Consider the following 26259-nt stretch of genomic DNA (forward strand, 5'->3'; position numbering starts at 1 on the left):
AGAAGACTCAAATCTTTGGCTCCAGCTTGCTTTTTTCAATCCAAACCCACATCTTGAAATGCCAGCAGCGGTAGGCCTCTCCTACAGATCCCAAACTGAGATCAGAGTCCCTCAAGCTGCACTCACTCTGTATTTCTCCATCTCTACTGGCATCGCCGTCATCTTACATGCATTCCATCTTTTTAAAAGCCTCTATATACAATCGGTGAGTCCAGCCAATTCTAAAGGACGCCCCTTGCAGCCATTCCTTCCTTCTTATTCTTTTACTATCATTTTCATTCACTGTCACGATAATGTTCCGTTACGGTATTCCTGCCTAACTCCTTGCTTCGATGGTCACTGGGTTAATACCTCCTAAAGCACAATTCTGACCATATTCAACATGCCTCACACACATTAAACACATACAAAATCTTCATTAAACTCGCTGAAGGAAATCCATACTCCCCAGGATCTAATCTCGACTGGGTTTTGATGGCATGTTTGTCACTCAGTAAACATCTGCGGAGCACTTCATTATTTTCCAGGCATAAGGCTAACTCTGGAATAAAAGACTTCGTTCCTACTTTCAAGAAAGCCACGGTCTTCCCAAATTCCTTGTGTCACTGACATGATAAGTTCTTCGTTTTGTTTTGTTTTTTTTTAACCCTCTCTACAGTCAGGACCGCCCTTCGAAGGGTCAATTCCCAAGGCCGAGTGCAAACGTTTTCTGTAAAACCTTCCCTGGCCACCCCTAACCCTGACAGACAGACAGGAAAACTAAGCCGCAGGTAGAATGGGGTGTTCCCACGGAAAACTGCACCCAACCCTCACCTCCTCCATCTCGTGTGACAGGTCACCCACCCCATCCCCACCCGGCTTCCTGAGAACGCGGTTACGGCTGCACAGACTCCACAAGCCCGGCACGGACCTGGTATTCAACAAACACTGGTGGCTTCTTCACGAATGCACGTGGAGCACCTAGATCCCAGCAGCCAGCACCCTCAGGCGCGCCCCAGAACCTACTTTTCTGAGGCTGCACCCAGCATCTAGCACCGCGCCAGGCACTCAATACCTGCGCGTCCAATTGTTGGTTAATGGACCAGAAGTTCAGGAACGCGCACAACAAAGACGTGGCCGACCTTGCGGAAGGCTCCCGCGGGAGCACAGAGGCCCGAGGCTCCCCAGTCGAGCGCGCCGGTCTCCTCAGAGCACGGGCCGCGGGGCTGGGCCGGCTCACAGACGCTTCCGGTCTCTGCCCACAGCCGAATCGCGGAATCCGGCGGTTCCCTTCCTCTCTAGGAACACGGCCGCTCGTCTCTCTGGTGAGCAGGGAGGACCCCCGCTGCCACCTCCCGCCCCGCCCAGGTCGCGCTCCGCTGCCCGACCCCAGGCCCGTCCGAACGGCCCGAGCACGCCCACATTTATCTACATCATTTCAATGAAAACCAACCGAGTGGCAAAGACAAAGCTGAATGTCTGTCTTTGGCGTTAGCACTGGCGGGTGGGAGACACAGATCAATAAGACCATTATGGTAAGCTGTACAAATTATTTTCTTTAAGTATACATATGTACCGTAAACAACTCAAGTTGCAAAAGGACCGTAAAACGAAAAGCGTCCGACTCCTTAGAGTTAACCATTATATTTTGTGCATAATTTTCTACAACACTACCGGCAACGTAGTAGCACTTAATAAGCATTTTGTTTAGTGAGTATCTGTACATTTTAAAACACTTACGGTATCGTAGTGTGATTTTGTACCCTAGCTCTTTTCGGTTAAGGTCACTTGGAGATCTCCACAGATTAGCTCATTCTTTAATAGCTAAATCGTATTGTATGGCTGTTCCATAATTTACTAACCCCATTGATGCATACCAGAGGGAATATCATTCAATACCTTTACATTCTTTTATGAATATATTTCTAGGATAAACGCCGCATATTAGAACTAATCAGCCAAAGGACATGTGCATTTAAAATGTTGATATGCAAGTTCCCTATTTGGTTTTTAAGGGCACTTCTGTTTAAAAGGCTTTAACAGAAAAATTAGTAAAGGACATGAACATTGCTATACACAATACAAGATGTGGCAAATTAACATGTGAAAAGATGTTAAATAGTAAAAATATAAAAGTCTTAACAACAGACCCATTATTTATTCATTTACCTACTGCGTTTTGGCAATTTTTTAATGTTTTTTGTTTTTTGAGACGGAGTTTCGCTCTTGTTACCCAGGCTGGAGTGCAATGGCGCGATCTTGGCTCACCACAACCTCCTCCTCCTGGGTTCAGGCAATTCTCCTGCCTCAGCCTCCTGAGCAGCTGGGATTACAGGCACGTGCCACCGTGCCCAGCTGATTTTTTGTATTTTTAGTAGAGACGGGGTTTCACCATGTGGACCAGGATGATCTCGGTCTCTTGACCTCGTGATTCACCCGTCTCGGCCTCCCAAAGTGCTGGGATTACAGGCTTGAGCCACTGCGCCCAGCTGAGTTTTGGCAATTATGAATGAAGCTACTATAAACATCTGTGTGCAAACTCTTGTGTAGACATTGGTTTTCAGCTCCTTTGGGTAAACACTAAGGAGGGTGATTGCTGCATTATATGGCAAGACTCCCTTTAATTTTGTAAGAAACCACCAAACTGTCATCCAAAGTGGCTGTATCATTTTGCATTCCCACCAGCACAAATGTTCTATGTAAAAACCTTCCATGGCCACACCTAACCCTAACACATAGACAGAAAAACTAAGCTACACCGGTAGAGATAGGGTGTTGCCATGGAAAAGTGCACCCAACCCAATGAACGAGAGTTCCCCGTTGCTCCACATCCATACCATAGCTTGGTGTAGCAGTGTTCTGAATTTTGGTCATTCTCATAGATGTGTAGTGGCATCTCACAGTTATTTGAATTTGCAATTTCTCTGATGGACTATGATGTGGAGCATCTTTTCATATCCTCATTTGCCATCTGTATATCTTCTTTAGTGAGGTGTCTGTCAAGGTCTTTGGCTCACGTATGAATCAGGATGTTCCCTTATTTCTAAGAGTTCTTTCCATATTTTGGATAACAGTCCCTTAACAGACATTTCTTTTTCTGTGGTACATGCAGACAATGCAATATTATTCAGTGCTAATTACAGGTTTGAGCCATGGCTAAAGCCCCCAGGGCTCAAGTGCTGTAATCCCAGAACTTTGGGAGGCCGAGGCAGGCCAATCACTTCAAGCTTAGGAGCTGGAAACCAGCCTGGGCAACACAGCAAAACCGCATGTCTATAAAAAAGACAAAAATTAGCTGGGTATGGTGGTGTGTGCCTGTGGTCCAAGCTACTTGGGAGGCTGAGGCTGGAGAATTGCTTAAACCCAGGAGGCAGAGGCAGTGAGCCAAGATTGCACCACTGTACTCCAGCCTGGGCAACACACAACAGAGTGAGACCCTATCCCAAAAAAATAAACCAATAATAGAAAAAGAAAAAAGAAATGAACTATCAAGACACGAAAAGACATGGAGGAAATTTAAATGCATATTACGAAGTGAAAAGAATGCAATCTGAAAAGGCTACATGATTTCAACTACAAGTTAAGTATCCCTTATCTGAAATGCTTGGGGCCAGCCGTATTTCCAATTTCAGATTATGAAATAACTTAGGGATGAGGCGCAACATTAAATTCATTTGTTTTACATATACCTTATACAAATAGAGCTAATTTTATACATTTTAAATAATTTTGTGCATGAAACAAAGTCTTTTTTTTTTTTTGAGACAGTCTCGCTCTGTCACCTAAACTAGAGTGCAGTGGTGCAATTTTGGCTCACAGAAACCTCTGTATCCTGGGTTCAAGTAATTCTCATGCCTAAGCCTCAGCAGTAGCTGGGATTACAGGCATGTGCCACCACACCCGACTAATTTTATATATTTTCAGTAAAGACGGGGTTTTGCCATGTTGGCCAGGCTGGTCTTGAACTTCTGACCTCAGGTGATCTGCCCACCTTGGACTCCCAAAGTGCCAGGATTATAGGCATGAGTCACTGTGCCTGGCAGAAACAGCCTTGACTGCATTTTGTCTATGACGTGTCACACGAAGTCAGGTGTCAAATTTTTGATTTGTGGCATCATGTAGGTGCTGAAGTTTCACATTTTAATGCGTTTTGGATTTTGGATTTTCAGATTAGGGATACTCAACCTGTGTACATGACATCCTGGAAAAGACAAATCTCTAGACTGTATAAAGATCAGCGATTGCTAGGGGCTGGAGGAAGGGAAGCACAGAGGATTTTAGGACAGTGCAACTACAATGGTGGATATGTCATTATTTATTTATCCAACCCATAAAATGTGCAATACCAAGAGTGAACCCTAGTGTAAACTATGGTCTTTGGGTGATAATGTGTCAAGGTAGGGTCATCAGTTGTAACAAATGTCACCCTGGTAGGGGATGTTGATAATAGGGGAGGCTATCCACGCATGGGAGCAGTGGGTATTTGAGAAATCTTTGTATTTTCCTCTCACTTTTGCTCAGAACTTAAAACTGCTCTAAGAAATAGTCTATTTAAAAAAAGCAATCTGGCCAGGCGCAGTGGTGGCTCATGCCTGTAATCCCAGCACTTTGGGAGGCTGAGGCAGGTGGATCACCTGAGGTCAGGAGTTCAAGACTAGCCTGGCTAACATGGTGAAACCCCGTTTTAAAAAAAAAAGCAATTCATTTTGTACACATCCGATTGTCAAAGATTAATTCCCAGAGGTGGGTATGGAAAATTGGGCATGATCACAGGCTGCTAACAGGGTGTACAAATTAGTGTACGTTTTCTGGAGGTCATTCTGGCAAATGCATCAAAAGCCTTATTAGAAAATATGCCTACCTCTGCCTCATTGATTCTCATTATGGGAATTGAGTAAACAAAAAATTCTGTAAGTAGGCAAAGTTGTATATACAAGGATGTTCACTGAAAAACTGTTCATGGGGATCAAATTGTAAATGATGTAAATGATTAACGCTGGGGACATATACCATAGAACACCGCACAGCTTACATGGAAAATTATCTTCCACGAAGGCTTTTAACGACCTGCATGTTTTAATCAGGGATTTGTTTGAAACCTTTATTGGAAGCAATCCCAAGGCCAGGACAGATATGGATTACAGAGGTTGAGGGCTGAAGTTGCCACACCTGAGTCTCTCCAGGCCCTCATGGGATTCCCACTTCAGGAGACTGCTTCATTTTTTGCTTCTCAGTTTGTCTCTGTGTTTTTTATGTGGCCACAAAAACTGTTCCAGTGTGCGCTTGTGTCCTCTTACTCTTTTTCTGTGTGTATTTTAGACAGGGTGCTGTTCTGTTGCCCAGGCTAGACTGCAGTGGTGCAATCATGGCTCACTGCAGCCTTGATCTCCTGGGCTTGAATAAGCTTTCCACCTCTGCCTCTGAAGTAGCTGAGACTACAGGTGTGTGCCCAGCTAATTTATTTTTTGTAGAGATGGGGTTTCATCATGTTGTCCAGGCAGTCTCAAACTCCTGGGTTCAAATGATCTCCCACTTTGACCTCCCAATGTGTTAGGATTACAGGAATGGGCTACTGCACCCTGCCTCTAACTCTATATTACTTTTGGGTTCAGGTGCCTAAAAAATGCCAACCAGAATCTGTGATCCAATGTCAAATTCCTAAGGGCATCTAAAGCCTGGCTTGAGGATCTCTTCCTGATCCAATCATCAGCGGTTAGAGACAGGACACATGGCAGCTGCACACTCAGGATTATGGCAGGAGCAGATTAGAACAGGGTGTGAGGACAGGTAAATTGACCATCCTGTCTGCTACAGATAAAAACTGTTCAAGATATAAAGTCCAGTGAGAAGTCAATTGTTTATGTGTGAAAAAGATCAGTTACCTACAAATACCCGTTAAGATGCTGTATCTGTACCATGAAACAAGATTTGTTTTTACATTTTTCAAGTTTTTTTAAACAATGGATATGAACTTCTATCAGACATAAATTTAATAAGAATGTATGAAGATATTAATAGACAATTAGGATTACTTTTTCCCTTTCCTATTTTTCCGTACTACTTTTAATGGCAAACTACATAGTAACTTAACCAGGTTTTTAAACAAGTGAGTGAGTGGGAAATGGAGACAGTGACTTCCGACTTCACTGTTTATTTGGGTATCACAGGACACGCCTCCAACAGAAATGCCTCATCAGCAGAAAATACTGCTGCTGTACATCCCTCCTGGGTTCCTGTCCTCTGAACAGGGATTTTTAATCTGCCTTTTAGGACGTCTTACACTGCAAGCAAAACCTTGAGATTTGTTACATGTGCCCTTTGCTCAGTGTTGCTGTAACTTTAAAGCATGAAGTGGTAGGAAGACATTATTAGTTAAACATACCTCTAGCTGACATTTATGCCCAGGTGGAGATGGGTCTGACCCAAAGGAAATGACGAGAAATGACCGTTTCCTTTGGACCCAGAAGGAAGAATTAAGTTGTTTAAGGTGTCAATGAATTCAGAATGTTTACACCTGTTCTATAAAATCATCATGGAGAAAGCCAAAGCACATCTGCCAGATGATCGTGAGGGCAAAGTACCACACATTCTGAATCTTTTCATTTTCATAATAATAATACATTCTATCAACTTTCTAAAACTGAACAGAACCAAATAGATTTAAACTATGAGATGGTGCTAAATGTTTAGATACTGACATAAGCATAGTCCTCAAAATACTTGGAGGAAAATTCCAGACATCAACTTAATTCTACTCATAAAAGCAGAATAAAACATGCATAGCTTTCTGGCTTCCTAAGCAACACACAATGACTGATTTTACATGTAACTTTTTAGTGTCTCAAAAAGTTACAGCTGAAGGCCAGGCACGATGGCTCACGCCCATAATCCCAGCACTTTGGGAGGCTGTGGTGGGTGGATCACTTGAAGTCAGAAGTTCGAGAACACCCTGACCAACATGGTAAAACCCCATCTGCGCTAAAAATACGAAATTAGCCGGGTGTGGTGACGCACACCTTTAGTCCCAGCTACCTGGGAGGCTGAGGCAGAAGAATTGCTTGAACCCAGAAGGAGAAGGCTGCAGTGAGCTGGATTGCGTCATTGCACTCCATCCTGGGCAACAAAAGTGAAGCTCCGTCTTAAAAAAAAAAAAAAAAAAAAGCTACAGCTGTTTCTATGACAGATTTGTTCTCGCTCCAAGAAACTACTGACTTCGCTTTTGGTCAGCTGGCACACATAGGAAGGAGCAGAAAGTGGGCCATGACTGCTAGGTGTTTATTCCAACATCAACGCTCTGCTTTAGCCTTAGTAACGGAAGCCTAATTTTCAGCTAGGCACTCTGCAGTCCAGAGTAAGACACACTTTCCAGCCTTTGCCAAGGTTTTTGCCTACGACGTACTTGCTAAGTGATTTTTGGAGAGGCTGCTCAAAAGGAGGTGACTGAACTAGGAGGAGCCTGTTCCTCTTGTTCCTCTGCCGTTTGTCCACATCTTGCATGTGAAACTGGAGCTTCAGCAGCCATAAGGATGGACTAATTATCTCATGGCTTTTTTGTTTTTAAACTACATGCAGCTGAATCTAGTCCCAATCACTACATGAAGGTTCAGTGATCTTTTCACACTGGAAGACCACGAAGTCTTCTTCTGACAGGAATACCCTCTGCAGCTGTTGCCAATTAGTAAGCGGTGTTTATCACTCTGGTGATTCGTTTTGGAGTGGAGGCCCCTCAATTTAGCATTTTTCATCTGTGACATTCCAGTATTCACAATATAAAGATCACGATCTCCTCTCCAAGCTGACGTTAAACTTCCAAATATCCCAGAACAAGTAACACTTCAAAACTGCATCATCAATATTAAAAGAGTCCTATTTCTTTCATCATTTACTGAATAGTGTCTACGCAGCAGTCACTACACTGGCCCTGGAGTTATCAAGACAGACAGTTGCTATTCAGATTAATTCAGCGAGGTTTATTCAAATCAGTAAAACACTGATTTATAACTTGAATAATGAGATAATGTGGTGGGGACGGGGATGCGAAGTGGCAAAATTACATGAAGCTAACCCTGAGGCAAGTTTTAAAGTTAACCAGCAAAGATGATCTGTCTTTTTGAAAATGCTTCCACTGGGGAAGGGAAGGGTAAGGCCAGTGGAAGGAATGAGGTGAAGCCACTGGGGGAAAATGTTCACCATTAACCTGTACTTTAAGACACCTGTGAGTGGTTTATTTCCAGCATCATCAGTTTCATAAGAGTAAGTTGCTACAGCAGATGCAAAAATATCAATCGTCCCTTGTTCTGCCTAAGCCTGTAAATCTGTGGGCACCGGATTCACTGCTGACTTCAAAGCCCTTAGTCATGAAGCTCTCTACTGCTTGGAGTACATAATCATGCAGTCATGTTAAAGGCTCTGAGATATCCCGCAGTGAAGAATGCTGTTTAGCTTTGATCCTATTATACCATCTAGGGTGAAATTCCTGTGGTCCAAAGCTGACTCCAAGGAAAGCAAAGGAGAGGAAACAGAGGCAGGGAGCCTCCAACTCAGCCCCCAAGATGCCACAGTGGGCTATGGTGACTTTTCCTAAAGTGCTGTTTGCTAGTCAATGTGCCCTCTCTGATGTTCTACAAGGAGAGAACACCTCATCAAGCCAGTTTGTCTTTGTGGTGATATCTCTGATGCTGAAACAGACCTGACCTCTGCCTGAAGGCTTCTCCACATTGACTACACAGATAGGGCTTTTCTTCATTGTGGATTCTTACATGCTGAGCAAGGTGTGAGTTCAGTCGAAAGGCTTTCTGGCATATGTTACACTTAAAAGGTTTTTCTCCAGTATGAATTCTGTGATGTCGAATAAGGTCTGAGGTCAAACTGAAAGCTTTTCCACACTCGTTACATTGATGGCTTTTGGAGTGACTGTGGATTCTCTGATGGTGGGTGAGGAGGAGGGCCTGACTAAAAGTTTTTCCACACTCCTTGCACTCACAGGGCTCCTCCTGACTGTGAATTCTCTGGTGCCGATTAAGGTGAGAGCTGCGCCTAAAATTTTTTCCACAATGGATACATAGATAAGGTTTCTCTCCAGTATGAATTCTGAGATGTTCCAAAAGGCCTGCATTCTGGCTAAAGACTTTGCCACACTCATTGCACTGATAAGGCTTCTCACCAAGATGGATTTTCTGATGTCTGACAAGGTGTGAACTCCTCTGAAAGGTTTTCCCACACTCATGACACTGATGACCTTTGTCTCTAGGGAGGACTTTCTGGTTTCCTGTAAGAATAGAACTCTGACACACATCAGACTCACAGAGTTTTTTTCCCTTGTGTGTACTCGCATGTTCAATCAGGTCCGAGTGCTGGATGAATCCCTGCCCACATTCTGAGCATTTATAGTCAGTCTTCTCTTTGGGCTTGGCCTGCTGCCTTTCCAAGTTAGAGCCTTCATTACGAGCCTCCATAGGTTCAGATATTTTCCCAGATGACTCTACTCTTTCACAGGAGTCTGTAACTACAACAAGCTTCCCATTCTCAATCCTTGGCTCCTCTCCTGTAATATTAAATATATACCACCAATTACTTGTCTTTTGATGCTTGCAGAAAAGAATCTGCAACTAAAAGGAAAAAAAATTAAATGAAGCCATGTGTACAAAATAAAACATTGTGGATGCTTGTGATTACATGAAATAGTTATGGAATGGTACATAACACACTACTAACTGTGACTGCCTTTGGGGGAAGATGGGAAATTCTGGTAAGAGGTGACTTATTTTAAATAGTTTAAATTTCACCAAGTGATACCGCACAGAGAGAAGCTAGCAAGCAAGCAAATAAACTGTCTTAAAGGGCATAGCTGTACAATCTTGAAGATAAATTATCACACAGAAAATTAAAAAGCTAGGTTAATTGAGGCCCCCAGGGCCCATAAGAAAGGGATGGCATTTTAACTGAAAATGAAGACGTGTAGATGTGGTGCCAGTTTTATCACTGACTAGCTGTGTAATCTTAAAAAAGTAAGATAAATTCTCTGGGCTCTGGGTCCTTATCAATAAAGAAAGAATACTCCACCCTAAGACCTCTACAACAGCCTGAAGTTCACAAAAATGCCTTTGCCCTTCCTGATCTCCTTGGACAGCAGTGGCTGCTCTCCTGTGTGGTTCAAGAGAGCTTTCATATCCCAATGCTGTGATAATCTATTCATGTCTCTCTCTCTCCCTGCTCCCCTGACCCCCAACACCCAAGAGACTGTGAGCACATGCAGAGCAGACCCTGTTTTCTCTAGCACAAAGCCTGGTACATAACAGACATTAAACAAATGTTTTGCAGAGACAGGGTTTCACTATGTTGCCCAGGCTGGTCTCAAGTTTCTGGCTTCAAGCAAACCTCCCCACTGGGCCTCGCAGAGTACTGGGATGACAAGTATGAACCGCCACAGCAGCCACGTTCACTTTTCGTATTTAAACTATAGGCCCATCACTGACTACATGGCACAAATTCATTTCTGCAAGGCTATTCAGAAAAGGCAGGCCCCTATCCTTCAGCTACTTTATTCAGAATGCTCCCAGAAGAAAGGCAGCTTTGAAACTAACTTGGAAATTGAACAGAGAGGTAGGTAGCATGTAAAGCATGATTTTAGAGGTAAAACTAGCCATTCGTCAAACAGACATTTATTGAGGGTCTACACTAAGCCAGTGACTGTAGCCGACTCAGGAAACAAAACAAAACCCCTTCCCTTTTGGTCTGCAAGAAGAAAAGAGAAGAAAACTAGAAACTACAATATAATGTAATCAGTTCTATGACAGAAGAAAACTTGGAGCTCTAGAAGCGCAGGCCGGGAAACTAACTCAGTCTTGGGGGACTCACGATAGGTCCTGAAGGGTGAGTAGGAATTAGTCAGGGAGAGATGAAAACATGTCCCAGACAGAAGAAACAAGGCGGGAAAAGCTCAGAAGAGAAACCGTCAGAAGCAAATGGGAAATGGACCATAGCTCGGCATGATGGGAACACGTAGTGTGAGCACGTGGGACACAGGGTGACTAACTGTCCTAATTTGTATAGGACTGAGGGAATTCCCAGGATGTTGAACTGTCAGCTAAAAGCCTCAAGAAAAGTGGGACACGTTGATTATGCTAGTAAAAATGAAAGCAACCACGTGCCAGAACACACCATGTGAGGCCTTTCTAAGTAGCTATCGAGAGTCACTGAAGGTGGTGGTGTTTTCTTATTTTTACTTTTTATTATGGAATTTTTCCAACACCAAAAAAAGTGGAATATATAACATAATCCAGCTTCCTGAAGGGATTTAAAGAGGGGAGAAACACTATCGAATCTATGTTTAAATGATAAAGACTGAACAAGAGGTAACTTTACTTCAATGGAAGTACCAAGATGACACTAATGCAAAAAAATAAAAATGAAGAGAGAGAAAGAAGCAGCAGGGATTGCATCAGACTAGAAAGAAGAAATGAAGGCTGGGTATGGTAGCTCATGATTGTAATCCCAACACTTTGAGAGTCTGAGGCAGGTGGGATCACCTGAGGTCAGGAGTTTGAGACCAGCCTGGTCAACATGGTGAAACCCCATCTCTATTAAAAATACAAAAAATTAGCCGGGCATGGTGGCACATGCCTGTAATCCCAGCTACATCACCTGAACCCAGGAGGTGGAGGCTGCAGTGGGCCAATAATGTATCACTGCACTCCAGCTTGGGTGACAGAGCAGATTCCATCTCAAAACAAAAAACAAAAAAAGAAATGTAAGGAACAAAAATTAGGAAGAAGAATTTCAGTGACAAAGAAAATAAAGGAGGCTGTGTGAGGTGGCTCACACCTATAATGCCAGCACTGTGAGAGGCCCAAATGGGAGGACCGCTTGAGGCCAGGAGTTCGAGACCAGCCTGGGCAACTTAGGGAGACCTTGTTGCCACAAAAAATAATGATAATAATAAAAAGCCAGGTGTGGTGGCACACACACCTGTAGTCCTAGCTATGTGGGAGGCTGAGGTGGGAGGATCACTTGAGCCTGGAAGGTCAAGTGAGCTATGACTGCACCATTGCACTCCAGCCTGAAAACAGAGCAAGACTCTGTCTCCACACAAAAACAATAACCAAAAAGAAAATACAGAACCAAAAAAAAAAGAAAAAAAATCCAGGTGACATTTAGAAATGAAAGACAGTAGCCATTTAAATAATTTGAAGGAAATAAGAAAAACAATGAGTACTGAAGCATGTGGCTAGGATTCTTTGCCCTGAGTGAGAAAGTAGCACTACTTGTTTCTTTTTCAGAGACATTGCCCAGATTGAATGCAGTGGCAAAATCACTGCTCACTGCAGCCTTGAACTCGGCTCAAGCGCTCCTTCTGCTTTGGCTTCCCAAGAAGCTAGCATTATTTTTTTAAATCACCCCTACGGTAAGAGGAAGAAAAGCAAAGTGAAGGTCCAGATTCCCTTTATACCCTTTCCTTGCTATTTAGTTCAACTAAAATATTTAGGGTGATAAAAATCTCTTATATTTTGACAGTGGTCCTGATTAGACCATACTTATTTCCCATTTGTGAAAACTCATTAACCTGTACAGCTAAAAAGAGTGAATTTTACCGTGTGTAAATTATGCTTCAGTAAACCTGACTCAAAACAAAAACAAAGCAAAAATACAAGGGTGCTGAGCAGAACCTGAGAAGGAGAGGCACAGCCCCCCACATTTCACACACAGGAAGATACAATGCAGCTCTTACCCTTCTCTTTCTGAGGCCTTGTAACTTCACACTCCGGCTGAACCTGCTGCTCCTGCCGTCCTCTCGGAGGGGCTACCTCCTCCACAAGCAGTTCTTGCTTCTTTGCCCGGTCTGGGTCCTAGGGACAATTAGGTATATGGAAGCATAATTAGATATATGTGGGTTTAGGAAACTGCTGCTCAGAAAAACACCTAGATGTTAAAAAGAGAACAAAGAGGAACCCCAGAGGCGCAAAGCAAAGGTCACGGGGAATCTGGTGCATATTCCGTTTTCTCCCAGCAAGGGCCAGGAAAGGCTGAGGTAAGACCTATAGAAATGAATAGCTAGACTGGAAAAAAACGGAATCAAAGCTTAGTAATTCTCCTTCAGCTGAAGAGCCCATGTCCACCTCTCTGGCCAGAGATCTCAATTCCTGCATTCCTGAAAAAGAGCACATCTGACCCTTACCACCTGTTGTCCTGTTTCTCCAAGATCCAGCTGCAAATCCTCCAGAACCACCACCACGTCCTCCCCACTGTCTGGGTGATGCCCCTGCACCCGGGCCTGGAGCTCCTCAGGCAGGATGGTCAGAAACCGCTCCAGTACCAGCAGCTCCGGGATCTGCTCCTTGGTCTGGGTCTCGGGCTGTAGCCACTGTTGACAGAGCTCCTGAGCCGACTTGGTGCTTCTCGAGGTCCTGTGGTCTCTTCATAATGCACCTGCCTGAACTGTTTGCACAACGGCTCCTGTCCAAGGCCTTTACTGTTTCTTTGCCGCTTGAATCCCTCTTCCCAAGTAGAGTAGTGATCCTCCCTCACTTCTTCAGATTCAGGGGAGCCAGGGAGTGGGCACTCACCAATGCTGTCGCCATCCCCAGCTTCAGACTGCTCTTCCAGGTTTGGAGAACTTTCTTTCGACTGTATCTTCAGGGATACTCCTAAAAATAGAGTAACAGGAATAACAGAAACAGTAATAGTACTGCTAACAAGAACAATAACATTTTCTTGGGTTTATACATTTCCTACTATCCATCTTTTCTCTCTGAAACAACCATTTCTAAACATACATACAGAAGGAAAAAGCTATTTTACAGAAGAATACCCAGCTAATGTGGAAGGAATAATAGATTTGAAAAATCACCATTTTGTAGTCCTCAAAATAACTGAGGCTGGGCACTGTGGCTCACACTTGTCATCTCAGCACTTTGGGAGGTTGAGGCAGAAAGACTGCTTAAGCCCAGGAGTTTGAGGCCAGCCTGGGCTACATAGTGACACCCTGTCTCTACAAAAACAAAAACAAAACTGGCTAGGCACGGTGGCATACACCTGTAGTCACAGCTACTCGGGAGGCTGAGGAGGGAGAACTGCTTGAGCCCAGGAGTTTGAGTTCAGCCTGGGCAATCATAGCAACATCTATATCAAAAAAGAAAGAAAAAGAAAAGGAAAGAAAATAGACACAAGTGAAAGTCAGACAAGGAAGTAGGAAAAGTTTTTTCAGACAGAGAGAAAGAGCACAAAGCTGCTGGAAGTTCAGTACAGTAGTTAGTTACGGCTGGGAAAAGGTTATATGGAGTTTGAATCCTGGAAGATATCTACATGTAAGAAAGAGAAGTGAGATAAAACTGGAAAGGTCGGAGGAGAATAAAGGCAATGGTATCCGGAAGGCCAAGGAGGTCTATTTCTCTACATGTGGAATGGTGGGAAGGCCAAGGAGGTCTATTTCTCTACATGTGGAATGGTGGGAAGGCCAAGGAGGTCTACTTCTCTACATGTGGAATGGTGGGAAGGCCAAGGAGGTCTATTTCTCTACATGTGGAATGGTGGGAAGGCCAAGGAGGTCTACTTCTCTACATGTGGAATGGTGGGAAGGCCAAGGAGGTCTATTTCTCTACATGTGGAATGGTGGGAAGGCCAAGGAGGTCTACTTCTCTACATGTGGAATGGTGGGAAGGCCAAGGAGGTCTATTTCTCTACATGTGGAATGGTGGGAAGGCCAAGGAGGTCTATTTCTCTACATGTGGAATGGTGGGAAGAGCCTGGGCCTTAGACAGGCCTGGGTTCCAATCCAGCCCTGTCACTTACATGTTGTGACCCAGGCAATTTACTGATCCTTTTGGACTTAGTTTACTCATTTGTAAAATGAAGATAATACCTAATTCACAGAAGTTTTGAGGTAAATGAGATAATTCTAAAGAATACAAGGAATTCACTAATTATAAGTGAAATGACATGAACACAGTTTTTAAGAGATGGTGGATTAATCTAAGACCTGGCATAGATGCCTAATTCAAAAACAAAGATGTAATTGGTGACCTCTGTGAAGGTAATTTTGGTAGTGAGAGAGAATAGTTAGCCTGTCATAGGAAGTGAGAAAATGGACAGAGCAAGCATAAATTACAAATTTCAAAAAAGGAATACATTGAATGGAACAAGAGAGACAGGGTGGGTACAAACTAGAAAGGGCTAACTAGAGTTTAAGTACTATTTGTGACTTCAACTACTGTCATTATGCTGATGATTTCCTTATTCTTCAGGTCTGCTATCTCGAGTGCCAGACTTGAATTTCCTTCTGCCTATTTGGGACCAGGATACCCTACAGAAGCCTCTCAAACCCAACATGTCAAAAATGAACTCAGACAATTCCCTATCATCCTCTGCAGCAGGCCCTTGGTATGTGGGGATTTAGCATTCTTGATTTTGACTATGCCTGAGTGACCCTATAGATCAGTGACATGCACAGTGAATCAATGTGCATGTGGTAAGTGGGGGAACGGGGAAAGGCTCGCTTAACCGGTGGCTCAACCTTCAAATATTCTGCTGTTATATATTCCTGAATGTATACGTAGTAATACTTCCCAGCTGATAATTATTTTCCTTAGTCAAAATGAACTTACACTTTAAAAAGCCAGTTCCTGGTATTCTAAATAGAAGTAAAAAAGTTCAAGAAGGTGATGAATTTTAGCCAGAAAATAAAAGATTGGTATAGTAATGATTAGTATCATGTGTTAACTGGGCCACAGGGTGCTCAGAAATTTGGTCCACATTATTCTGGATGTTTCTGTGAAGGTGTTTTGGATAAGATTAACATTTAAATTGGTGGACTGTAGGTTAAAACCGAATGCCCTCAATAATGTTTGTGGGCCTCATCCAAGCAGTTAAAAGTCTGACTAGAACAAAAAGTTTGACTCATCCCTGCATAAGAGAATCCTTCCTGTCTGAAGTGCTTCAAACTGAATCATTAGCTTTTTCTTGCCATCAGGCTTGGAACCAAAACAGCTCTTGGTGAACCTCAAGTCTATGGCCTTTGGACAGGAACTACACCATCAACTCTCCTGGTTCTCAGGCCTTTGGGCTTGAACTGGAACTAAACCATTTGTTCTCCTGAGTCTCCAGCTTGAAAACTCATTCTGAAGATACTGGGGCTTTCCGGCCTCCGTAATGACCTACGTTAATTCCTTCTAATAAATCTCTTTCTAGATTGCTTCTTTACTGATATAGATATCCTACTTACACAAATATTAATATGAATGCAGGCATGTGTGTGTGTGTGTGTGTGTGTGTGTGTGTGTGTGTAATTCACATTATTTGCATTTATACATACACCTGTATTCGTATTTTATATATATACCTGTATTTGTATTAGTTTATGTGTATAGGTATCTATACCGATATTCGTATGTATCTATGCCATATACATATACATACAAACACACTGATACCTATATCGGTGCTGTATATATATAAATAAATAAATATATGGCATGACACTGATATATATATGGTATGATTTGTTTTGTTTTTGTTTTTGAAACGAGTCTCCCTCTGTTGCCCAGGCTGGAGTGCAGTGGCTCACCATTACCTTCGCTTCCCAGGTTCCGGTGATTCTCCTGCCTCAGCCTCCCGAGTAGCTGGGATTACAGGTACCTGCCACCATGCTCAGCTAATTTTTGTATTTTTAGTAGAGACAGTGTTTCACCATGTTGGCCACGCTGGTCTTGAATTCCTGACCTCAAGTGATCCATCCTCCTCGGCCTTCCAAAGTGCTGAGATTACAGGCATGAGCCACCGTGCCTGATAGGGTATGATGCTGAATTAGTGAGTTCATTTCTATAATGTGATTAAATATATCAAACACAGTATGTAACAAATCCTTTGATAAACTGTTTTGGGAGGAGCTCCAACTACCCAGCTATTTAAGCCAGAAAACTGACCATTGCTTCCTTCTTTCATGTCTCATGTATCTGATAAATCAAGTTCTATTGATTCTATTGCTTAAATATCTCTCAAATCAGTCACTTCTCATCCCCTTTACTACCATCTTTTCCTACCAGACTACTGCGACAGACTGGTCTAACACACCAATCTATTTTCCACAGGCAAACAGTGATCATTCTAAGGAGGATATGAAACAGTATTATGTCCCTGCTATGCCTTAGGATCAAGTTCAAACTGAAACCATTTAATATGGTTTAATTCTTTTGTGCTGTAATGAACTACTTTATTTCCTCCAATTTGCAATACTCCTTCTTGCTCCTTGGCCCTTCCACAGCTTATTCCTTCTGCCTGGACCCACCCTCCAGCCCTCCAATTTTCTTCTCACACTTCATGTCTCAGCACAATAAAACAATGAGCTAGGACAACTATACTAGATGTTTCACATACATTAATTATTTAATCCTCACACAACCCTATAAAAAATACTATTCCTAATTTCATCGTGCAGAGAAGGAAATTGAGACGTGGAGAGTAGAAGAATTTACACGAGATCCTAAAGACCAACCTCAGATCTATCCTCCAGTATCTCTTGAATCCACAGGCCCAAAACTTTGGATTTATTTTTGCCTTCTCTCTTACTGTCACACCCTACATCTGACCCAGTAACAAATATTACTGGCTCTATTTTCAAAGTAGATCAATACTCTGACCACTGGCTCAAGATATCCTTATCTCCCACCTGAATGACTTGCAATTTTAAAAAATGACTCTTAAGTTTTCCATTCTTGCCCACTTACAATCTATCATCATCATGAGTCTCCAGGTAAAGATGCTTTAAAACATAAGTCAGATCATGCTTTTTTTTGCTCAAAATCCTCCAAACACACACACACAAAGACAGAATTCCTTACACGATATAATGCTCATTTAGTCTACACTTTTCCTCTCCACATCCCAATCTCCCTGACATTCCGCACAAAGGTCGCCTCTGTTCACGGCTCCAACCACTCTGGTCTCCCCGTTATTCCTCAAACACGACAAGCAAGCTCCTGGTTAGGACCGTTGCACTTGCTAGTCCCTCTACCTAGAAAGTTCCTGCCCGCAAAAGCAACGCAGGTCTTTCCACCCACCCTCTTCAGATTTCTGCTCAAATATTACCTTCTCGGTGACGCCTACCTTGAATACCTACTTAAAATCGCGCTCAATGGACGAAAAATACGCAACAGAAAGTTGGGCTCGGTTAACTAGGTCCGCAGCTTCATCACTCTAGGCCCCAGGACCGCCACCTCCGCCACGGACCCCGCCCCCTTGGTCGAGGGAACGTTCTCAGCATCCGCGGGGAACCAGCTGCTCCCCAAACCCATAGGCCGCGGTTCTGCCCCAGCCCCGGAGCCCGACTTGAAGGTCCGCCTACCTGGCCAAGGGGCCGCAGAAACGCCAAACGCTCTGAAACAGCGTCTCAGCGCATCGCCGAGGGTCAGCTCTAGCTCTTCGGAGCACTTTCTTCTCCGCTCTAGGAACGCTGGAGGACCGAGGCTCGATGGTGCCGCCGCTTAGGCCTCGCAGAAAAGGGCTGACTTGCGTCCAGCCGGCTGAGGTCCGATGGTTGGTAGGGTCATTTCCTTGTGAGCTGAAATTGTTGGTTTTTCTTTTCTCATTTTAAAGACGATGTTTATTTCATTCATGTAAAAACAGGCCAGCCCCGATGAGTGTCATCACAGCCAGCGTTTTCACTTTGCTCACATAAATAAAACACATACTTCGCCATTTTTTCCACAATTAAAAAATTCATCAATGGAAAAAATAATTGTCAAAGTATTTTGAAAATTAAACAGTGTACATATGTTTGATTGAAAGGTTTAAGGTAATAAGAAATTAAGTCTATTACTGTGAGAGAAAATAAATCAACATTTTGCAATGAATGTAGGCTTCAGGGTGAATAAAAGCAACAGATATCATTTTATCAAAATAAATTCTACATCAGAGAATAGAAATAGTCTCTGTCTTGCCCACAGTATCACAAACTGGGTTTTTATAGTTTTTGTATAAGATGAACTCTCTGAACACTTACACATTGCTGGTGGGAATGTAAATTAGTTCTGCCACCATGGAAAGCAATTTGGAAATTTCTTAAAGAACTTGAAACAGAACTTTTATTCCACCCAGCAATTCCATCATTGGGTATACGTCCAGAGGAATATAAACTGTTCTACCATAAAGACCCATGCATGCTTATGTTCATCACAGCATTTTCCACAATAGCAGAGACATGGAATCAACCTAGATGCCCGCCAATGGTGGACTGGATAAAGAAAATGTGGTACCTACACCATGGTATATCATGCAGCTATAAGAATGAGATCATGACCTTTGCAGCAACATGATGCAGCTAGAGGCCATTTATCCTAAGCCAATTAACACAGGAAGAGAAAACCAAATACTGCATGTTCTACTTACAAGGGTGTACTAAACGTTGAGTAGACATGGACACAAACAGGGGGACAACAGACACAAGGACTTACTTGAGGGTGGAAGGCGAAAGGGAAGTGAAGATTGAAAAGCGTTACCATGCTACCACCTGGTGACGAAATCATTCATACACCAAACCCCAGCAGCATGCACTTTATTCACGTAACAAACTTGCACATGTACCCACTGAACCTAAAACAAAAGTTGGAAGAAAGAAAAAATAAACTCTTTAAAAAATCTTAAACTTTTGTTTAACTTATCAGTTGATAGAAACTTTGAAATATTAAATATACAAACTGTTGTACTATGACATGTAATTTATTCAGTGTTTCAAGGATTGAAATTATCATAACAGAAAAGAAAAACCAACCAGTTTCATTATCACAAGCAGTTATCTTTTCTTCTTGGGTGTCTGAATGTATGTTTGAAAGCATATTTTTAAAGTAAAAGTTAAATATAAACTTTTCATTAAGCCAACAAATCTAGTCAACATAAATGTATTACTAATTAGAAGTCAATATTCTTTCTTGAATAGAAAACTTGTATATCTTATTTTTAATATCTAGAAAGCACTTTTTAAAAAAAAATTATATAAGGAATAGACATAAAGAAAATTTAAACAGAAAGCAAATACTATGTCCTATTATTTACTCCCCCTCTAAAACTCCCTACCCTGACTAGTTTCTTAAATCTGTCACTTTTATTATCAATACTGAGATTATTGGCATTGCGTTGGATAGCTCATGAAATCAAAACATTTAAAGTAGCTAGACAAAGAAGAGTTGTTTTTTTTTAAATTTTCAAGCTGTGCATTTTTTATTTAAACAGTCCATTTGTATCTTTTGGGAGCAGTAGGAGTAGATAAGGTGAGAATAATTTAAAACACCATTATCATCAGGACAGACAACATACAGAAAATACAAATCAATTTTCAAAGTTGAGGTTTTCATCTTCCAAGATTATCCTCATTTTTGTAAACTATAGTGATCATGTTTCTACCACGTTCATTCATAGGATATTCAAGATAAGACCTTTCTTTCCATACCATCAATAGAGATGCTATTGCATTACAAGTCATGCCATCATGCTGCGGCATAAGATTTGCAGTTCTTATCCTTTGGTAATCATGCTTCCTGTTCTTCTCTCTGCTTCTACAGCAAGGTCTCATTCATTACTCTGAGTTTTTAAATAAATTATTTGCCCAGTGATTCTTCTAAACAATCAAAGCCTATAAATGAATCTAACAAATTTAACCTATAGTCTAATATTAGGAAACCTATAACTTTAAGTCACCATATTAGTAGGCTGATAAGGAAAAATAATATAATTTCCACAATGCTACAATGTCATTTCATAAAACTCTACATATATTTTTGACTAAAAGCAGAAACTCCTAATAAAAACTAAATAGATGGATGCTTCCTTTATAAGACAAAATTAAACACCTCAAATATACCAGAAACCTCCCTTATATTTGATGGTGAAATCTTAGACATATCCCCCATAAATTAAAATTAAAATCTAGCTGAATTAATTAGGCTAAGAATTAGCAACTTTGGCAGCAATTTTGCTAAATCTATAATTTCTTACTCCCTAAACTGCTGGTAGCTAAGATTAAGAAACACCTTCCCTTGTGCTATAGAACTTTAAAAAAAACAAGCATGAAATACCCATTAAACCCCTTATATCAGTGGGAGATTTTTATATTTCGTGAAACACTATTTTTGATAATTCCACAAAGTCATATAGTAATGGTCTATGAGAACATTAATGCTATTCCATAAAATGCATCCATTGTAAATTGGCAGTAGCCTCGCTAATTTGCTTTCTTAGGCTGTTTCTCAGCACTGAATAAAACTCAACATAACTCTGGTGGCTAAGACAAGTTATGTGATCTGTTCAACTTCCTGCTTGAGCAGAGTGAAATAATAAAGTGATTTTGATGGCTTCTTGAAACGTAAACATAACATAAAATTTTTGTTGTGCCGTTTTTCTTCTATTTCACAATCAATAACTACATACTCTGGGCAAAACTACTTCAAAGGAAAAGTTGTTGTAACCCTTTTTATTAGCTCCCCTGAGACAACAGTAGTCTGCAGTCAAATTCCAGCTTTTGAAATCTCTTTTAAGGCAGATGTACTGGCCAAGTCCTTCTCTAATAGCAACTTTAAATGGCAAGTGAAGCATAATTACAGCTATCATGAGTATTCCACTGCAGGCCTTACAAATACTATTGGTTGTATGGTGTGTATTTCATCTTTCTGGGAAAAAAGCTCACTAATCTTGCCTTGGCTTAGTTAGAAGTCACAGTTTCTCAGCTGTACCTTCTTCCAAGTGAGAAAGATAAAGATACTTGCTCGGCCACTATTAGAAAATCTTTTGAGGCCTTAAAGGGCATTATAGACAAGTGTCTCCCAGAAAAAGCAAGTAAAAAGTAAATAACAGTGAAATATATTTGCAAGATATTTGACAAAGATCTAATTTATTTATTAAAGCATTTTTATGATCAGTAAGAAAAAGACCAACAACGTCATAAAAGAATAGACAAAGGTTATCACAGGAGCAGTTCACATACACGCAAAAGAATTTCAAAAGACTCATAAACACATCTATGAACAGATGCTCTACCTTATAAAAAATAAAACGTCATTTTCACCTTAGATTGAAAAAGATGAAGAGGTTTGAAAACACAGTATTGGTGATGATGATGGTGAGTGTGTAAACAGAGAGGGGGTGTTGCAGTATCTATTAAAATTGAAAAGCACTCAGAGCTGAAATGTGACATCCTTAGACTTTAAGCATTTTATCAAAAAAGATCCCCCCAACACCGTCTGTAGCCTCTTACTTTTTTCACGTCGTACCGTAATTTGTAGTTTTTGTCTGTCGGCTTTTGTGAGTCTGTCTCCCCCAGTAAGATGTAAAATTCTATGATGGCAAGGAGCAAGTTTAACTCGTTTCTTGGTTTATCCGCAGTACCAGCCACAGTGCCGAATACATAGGAAGCACCTGACATTTTCCCCTTGTTTCAATAATTCGGTCTTGAAGTCAGCATTTCTAGATGATCCACAAGATTCTTTTTGACCTAATATTCATCTATTTTCAGATGATATGCTACAGATACACTGTCACATATTCACAGAGGCTTTCACTATAATGCTGTGTGATAGCATAATATAGAAAAACCTCTCAACCATGCAACAAAATATGGTGCTTTCATAGAATGGAATACTATAAGGTTATTTAAAAGAAAGTTTGATATGTATTGATATAAAACATTAAAAGAGCAAAGTGTCAATCCATGTGTATAGCGTGGTATCATTTGTTCTAAATGGAAATATGCACATGTAACAGCATGGCTATCACCAATATGCAACAAGCCGCTTTGGGGAAAATCTCAAGCTGGTGTGGTCCAGCGTCAGCCATGTCACATCTTGTGGAAGAGTAAACGTGCCCTTCCGCATCACACTGCCCTGCCAGATTCTAGAACCCCATTTCCTCACCTGCAACTGTCCGGGGGCTAATCAGTCTTTTGAACTGTGAAAAGGGGGTTGCTCAAATGAGAGATCGTTTGGATGGTGTTAAAGTCTCAGGGTCCAGGCACATATCACGGAACGACAAAAAGGCCTTTTCATAGACCTTTAGTGGAGATCACCCTGAAGTTTTCTCTGACGATTAGCCAGTCTCTCGATGCTAATTCTGTCCTTGTAGTCCCTCCTGATCTGCTCTCCTCGAGTTCTGCCAACTACCTTATTCTTCCTCTGGTTCTCTCTTGTTAGTCCAAATGGCAACATTTTGTAAGTCTCCCACCAGGTCTCAGACCTTGATCAAAGTGAAACATTCCACGGGGTTCGGGCCATGAGAAACAGGCTGCCCTTTCTCATATTGTGCTGGCAAAAGGGCCAGGAACATTATATTCTGTGGGAACAAGAGCCAAATTGCCTCAAAATGTCTTATCAACATCTTCCCTGGCAGCAAGCCATACTGCCCAGACCCCTCCTGCTCAGGCCTACAAGTACCCCAGCCTGTAAGCAATGGTAGGCACTGGCATTAGGTTGGTCCCCAACTCTGTAGGTGTTATGCCGGACACAAATCCTGCATTTGCCGTGTGTGTGTGTGTGGTGCGTGTTTCTTTAACCCTCGCTTTCCCTTCAAAATCTAACATCTCACTTTTTCTGGGAGTGGGGGTGGAGATTAGTTCTTGCTCTGTTACTCAGGCTGCTCTTGAACTCCTAGCCTCAAGCAATTATCTCACCTCAGTCTCCCAAAGGGCTGGGACTACAGGCAAGCCATCATGCCCTGGCATTCTTCTTTATACCTTATCATTTTTTCTTTCTCTTGCCAGTCTAGATGGCCCAAATCTACTCAAGCACTCTGATATTCATCTTCTATATTTTTTTATGAATAAAGCTTATATCCTCTTAAATCAGGATTTGGCTTCTAGTAGTCAAAGCCAAGCTTTTCTACAAGAAAATTTTCGCTTCTAACGTGTACTTTCACTATATGCTTTTAAAAAATGATTCAAAACTGTAGTAGGCATTTATTAGTTGTCTACCTCCCTTGCCCAACCTGATTTTCATTCCAGAATCCACTCCCGTACAACTGGTCTACAACTCCACAGATGAGCGATTCTATTTCCTAAGCAACAACACTTGTTTTGAGTGGGCAAGTGGTCCAAGCTCATCCCATTATGGTGAATCTCTGGATTCCTGCTTGGATTGGCAACTCAGAAATGTTCTCTCTTCAGAGGTGGACCAGAAAAAAGGGTAACCAAACTCAGGAGGCTTCACAGCACTTTTGTTATATAAGGGAAACCAGCCCAAGGTAAACGACCCTTGGAAAAGGAAAGTGGAGAAGAAAGCCAAAGTTCAATTAACATGCAGGAAATCCATCCTTCTTCCAGACTTTTCAAGAGCCAGTAAATATTTTCTGTTTTCTAACTGAAAGTAGAGGTGTACACTTAATGGAATCCTTTTGTTCTTTCTGGGCTGCTTTTGGTCCCCCTGGGGCAAATGAATGGCAAAACAGAGTAACAGGGGAAAAAAACTTTAATAGCTCTTAACCTTTATCCTGCAACATATACCGTTGTGTATGTGCAGAATGTACATCCCGTGTAGAAGACACCAAAAAAGATATTTTTTGGAAGAAAGGTGTCAGGGACTGCCGTGAAAGATTCACTTTTTACTAACTCCCCTCCTGTAATGACTATTTTTAAAACTGTTACTTTCTAAAGTCAAAAAAAGAAGCTGCTAAAGACATCTCAAAAGTTTTTTCCTGAGACGCTGACTACTCTGGTAGTACAGTCCTTTTAACACTTTGGGTCAAATGAAACTTCCTGTTAAACGTCCTGCTGTGCAACTAAGCCCTTACTCGCCATCTTTCCCTTTTGTCTTTTTGTACACCATCTCTCGAAAACTGGCTAAAATCTTATTTTCTCTCTTTTGTCTCTCTTTTTGGTTAAAGGATGCAAGAGCTCTCTTCTCATCAGCACTATAGATTTGGTTCTCCTTACGTAGTCGTACAGCCTCCATTCTGCAATGCCTGCTACCACTCATGACATAACCTGAGCATTCAAAAGAAGCGATCTCTTCACTTGTCAACCCAATTTCACCTCTTCGTGGGATTCGCTTTCCAGCTTTTACATATTCAGCCATAGCTGCACCTTCACCAGGGAGCAAAGCATGGCCATAGTTCAAAGGTTTCTCATCTTGAGAGGTATGTGTTATAGGTGCTTCTGGACCTATTAAATCCATAGTATCTGCAATATTTGGCTGCTCCGTCCACGTATCTTCAGACAACTCCTCTTGTGAACCTTTACAGCTTGAGTCACTAGATTCTTTTTCAGTCTTATTCTTTTTCTTGGGTTCTTTTGTTTTGTGTTTCTTTTTCTTCTCTTTCTTCTTGGCTTTTTTAACTCTCTTTTTATCATCATCAGAGTTAGACTTTTTTTCTGGGTTTGAGTTACCGTCACTATCATCAGAAGACTTCCTATGTTTTCTTTTAGACAACTTATTCTTTCTTTTTTTCTTGTTTCTTGAACGACTGGTCTTCTTTTTCCCGTTTTCTTCCGAGCTGGAGTCTGAGCCGCTGCTCCTCCTATGCTTTACCTCTTCATCCTCAACTGGGCTATGTTCATTAGAATCTGGTTCAGGGAAGTTTGGAGACAGGCCCCACACCTCAGGCGCTCCCAACTCCCCAATCCTCTCTCTCTCCTTCAGCCTCCTCTGCGCATCTCCTTCGTGTAGTCTTCCACCCACTGCCGTTCTTCCGCATGGCGGTGGTGACGGTGGCGACATCCGCTATACGAGGTCAAGGAGGAGGAAGGTAAAGCGTAGGTGCGGAGCCCCGGGGGCCGCTCCTGCGACCCAGAGGTACAACAGGGGTAAAGAGCGCCCACGCCAGACTCACTACAAGGAGACCTGAAGCCCTCACGGCCGTCCCTAGAGGAACGTCTGCTCCGCGCGGATGGTGGGCTCCCCGAGGAGCTGCGTCGCCGTCTACGAGAGCTCAGGATGTCCTCGGAATAGCGGGACCGGGAGACTGAGGGCATGAGCCGCGACTCAAACGGTCAACGCTGGGCGATTAGAGACACAGACGGTGAGCGGCGATTCGTGGCTGCGCAGGCGCACTACACACGGCCTCCCGCGCAGGCGCACTACACACGGCCTCCCGCGCAGGCGCACTACACACGGCCTCCCGCGCAGGCGCACTACACACGGCCCCCCACGCAGGCGCACTACACACGGCCTCCCACGCAGGCGCACTACACAAGGCCTCCCACGCAAGCGCACTAGAAACGGCCGCCCACGCACGGCTTCCGCTTCCTGTCAGTCACCAAAAGAAAAACGAATCTGCGCGTGTGCTGTGAGGCGCCGGCCCTGGCCGAGGTTGCGT

At 42.4% G+C, this 26259-nt stretch overlaps 4 protein-coding genes across 17 annotated transcripts in view; 1 reads left to right on the forward strand and 3 right to left on the reverse strand.

The window, feature by feature from the left end:
• PGBD1 (piggyBac transposable element derived 1) overlaps nucleotides 1–8458 on the reverse strand; it is a 35922-nt gene extending 27464 nt beyond the window's left edge. For 6 of the 14 annotated variants that reach the window (XM_078368064.1, XM_078368065.1, XM_054254696.2 and 3 more), the window contains exon 1: nucleotides 911–1223. The gene's annotated coding sequence lies outside the window, so the exon portion shown is untranslated. Of the gene's footprint in view, nucleotides 1–910; nucleotides 1224–7378 lie in introns of those variants that run through there. The other 8 variants (XM_078368067.1, XM_078368068.1, XM_035294695.3 and 5 more) reach the window with 3 other exon arrangements.
• On the forward strand, nucleotides 847–19612 carry LOC128931901 (uncharacterized). The gene is made up of 2 exons (XM_078368099.1): nucleotides 847–1514; nucleotides 15219–19612. The coding sequence occupies exon 1, from the start codon at nucleotides 1077–1079 to the stop codon at nucleotides 1422–1424; it is 348 nt and encodes a 115-aa protein (XP_078224225.1). The 5' UTR covers nucleotides 847–1076; the 3' UTR covers nucleotides 1425–1514; nucleotides 15219–19612.
• ZSCAN26 (zinc finger and SCAN domain containing 26) lies at nucleotides 7929–18384 on the reverse strand. The gene is given in 7 exon segments (XM_078368083.1): nucleotides 7929–9523; nucleotides 12707–12824; nucleotides 13154–13356; nucleotides 13359–13502; nucleotides 13505–13622; nucleotides 16544–16755; nucleotides 18314–18384. Coding segments are annotated over 5 exon segments (1419 nt in total). The 5' UTR covers nucleotides 13557–13622; nucleotides 16544–16755; nucleotides 18314–18384; the 3' UTR covers nucleotides 7929–8621.
• NKAPL (NFKB activating protein like) lies at nucleotides 19422–25997 on the reverse strand. Its single transcript, XM_078368085.1, is given in 3 exon segments — nucleotides 19422–19560; nucleotides 22869–25597; nucleotides 25600–25997. Coding segments are annotated over 2 exon segments (1182 nt in total). The 5' UTR covers nucleotides 25916–25997; the 3' UTR covers nucleotides 19422–19560; nucleotides 22869–24731.
• Nucleotides 25998–26259: the final 262 nt, after the last annotated feature.

This window comes from Callithrix jacchus, chromosome 4 (genome assembly GCF_049354715.1).
Source record: "Callithrix jacchus isolate 240 chromosome 4, calJac240_pri, whole genome shotgun sequence".
NCBI classification, from domain to species: Eukaryota; Metazoa; Chordata; class Mammalia; order Primates; family Cebidae; genus Callithrix; species Callithrix jacchus.

Bases quoted from the DNA above. Each gene is read 5' to 3' on its own strand.
- LOC128931901 (XM_078368099.1), top strand. From the start codon at position 1,077: ATGGACCAGAAGTTCAGGAACGCGCACAACAAAGACGTGGCCGACCTT.